We start from the raw sequence: 709 nt of genomic DNA, 5'->3' as shown, positions 1-709 counted from the left end.
CCCCCCCCCCCCCCCCCCCCCCCCTGTTCCCTGCACAAGAGCCTGGAGCAGGAGAAAAGAGACCTGGAAGATCCCGAGCGCCCCAGACAGAGGAAGAGGAGGAAACCTCGCGTCCTCTTTTCTCAAGCGCAAGTCTACGAACTGGAGAGAAGGTTCAAGCAGCAGAAATACCTCTCGGCTCCCGAGAGAGACCATCTAGCGAACGTCCTTAAGCTCACCTCCACCCAGGTGAAAATTTGGTTCCAGAATCGAAGGTATAAATGCAAAAGGCAGAGACAGGATCAGACCCTCGAAATGGTGGGCATCCCTCCCCCGCGGCGGATAGCGGTGCCGGTGCTGGTGCGCGATGGGAAGCCCTGCCTGGGGGAGTCTTCTCCCTACAGTTCGCCGTACAATGTCAGCATTAACCCCTATAGCTACAACGCCTACCCCGCGTACACTAACTACAACAGCCCCGCCTGCAACGCCAACTACAACTGCAACTACCCGTCCATGCAGACCATGCAGCCCTCGGCGGCCGGCAACAACTTCATGAACTTCAGCGTAGGGGACTTGAATTCAGTGCAGACGCCCATCCCGCAGGGGAACGCGGGGATCTCCACGTTGCACGGGATCCGAGCCTGGTAGAGCCGCTCCCGCACCCGGTAGAGCCGCTCCCGCACCCAGCCTGCCCCCCTCCGTGGGCCACGGCCACCGGCGAGACCCCGGG

At 61.4% G+C, this 709-nt stretch overlaps 2 protein-coding genes across 2 annotated transcripts in view; one reads left to right on the top strand and one right to left on the bottom strand.

The window, feature by feature from the left end:
* The window catches only part of NKX2-5 (NK2 homeobox 5), a 1,745-nt gene extending 1,118 nt beyond the window's left edge, over positions 1-627 (top strand). Inside the window, exon 2 of the mRNA XM_009285747.1 lies at positions 23-627. Within this exon, the coding sequence (XP_009284022.1) occupies positions 23-627 (605 nt within the window). The remainder of the gene's footprint in view (positions 1-22) is intronic.
* The window catches only part of BNIP1 (BCL2 interacting protein 1), a 175,145-nt gene that overhangs the window by 145,921 nt on the left and 28,515 nt on the right, over positions 1-709 (bottom strand). The window lies entirely within an intron of this gene.

This window comes from Aptenodytes forsteri, unplaced genomic scaffold (genome assembly GCF_000699145.1).
Source record: "Aptenodytes forsteri isolate BGI_AS27 unplaced genomic scaffold, ASM69914v1 Scaffold54, whole genome shotgun sequence".
NCBI lineage: Eukaryota > Metazoa > Chordata > Aves > Sphenisciformes > Spheniscidae > Aptenodytes > Aptenodytes forsteri.
Note: the sequence above shows the minus strand (reverse complement) of the source record. Positions and strands in the feature narration are given on the sequence as shown.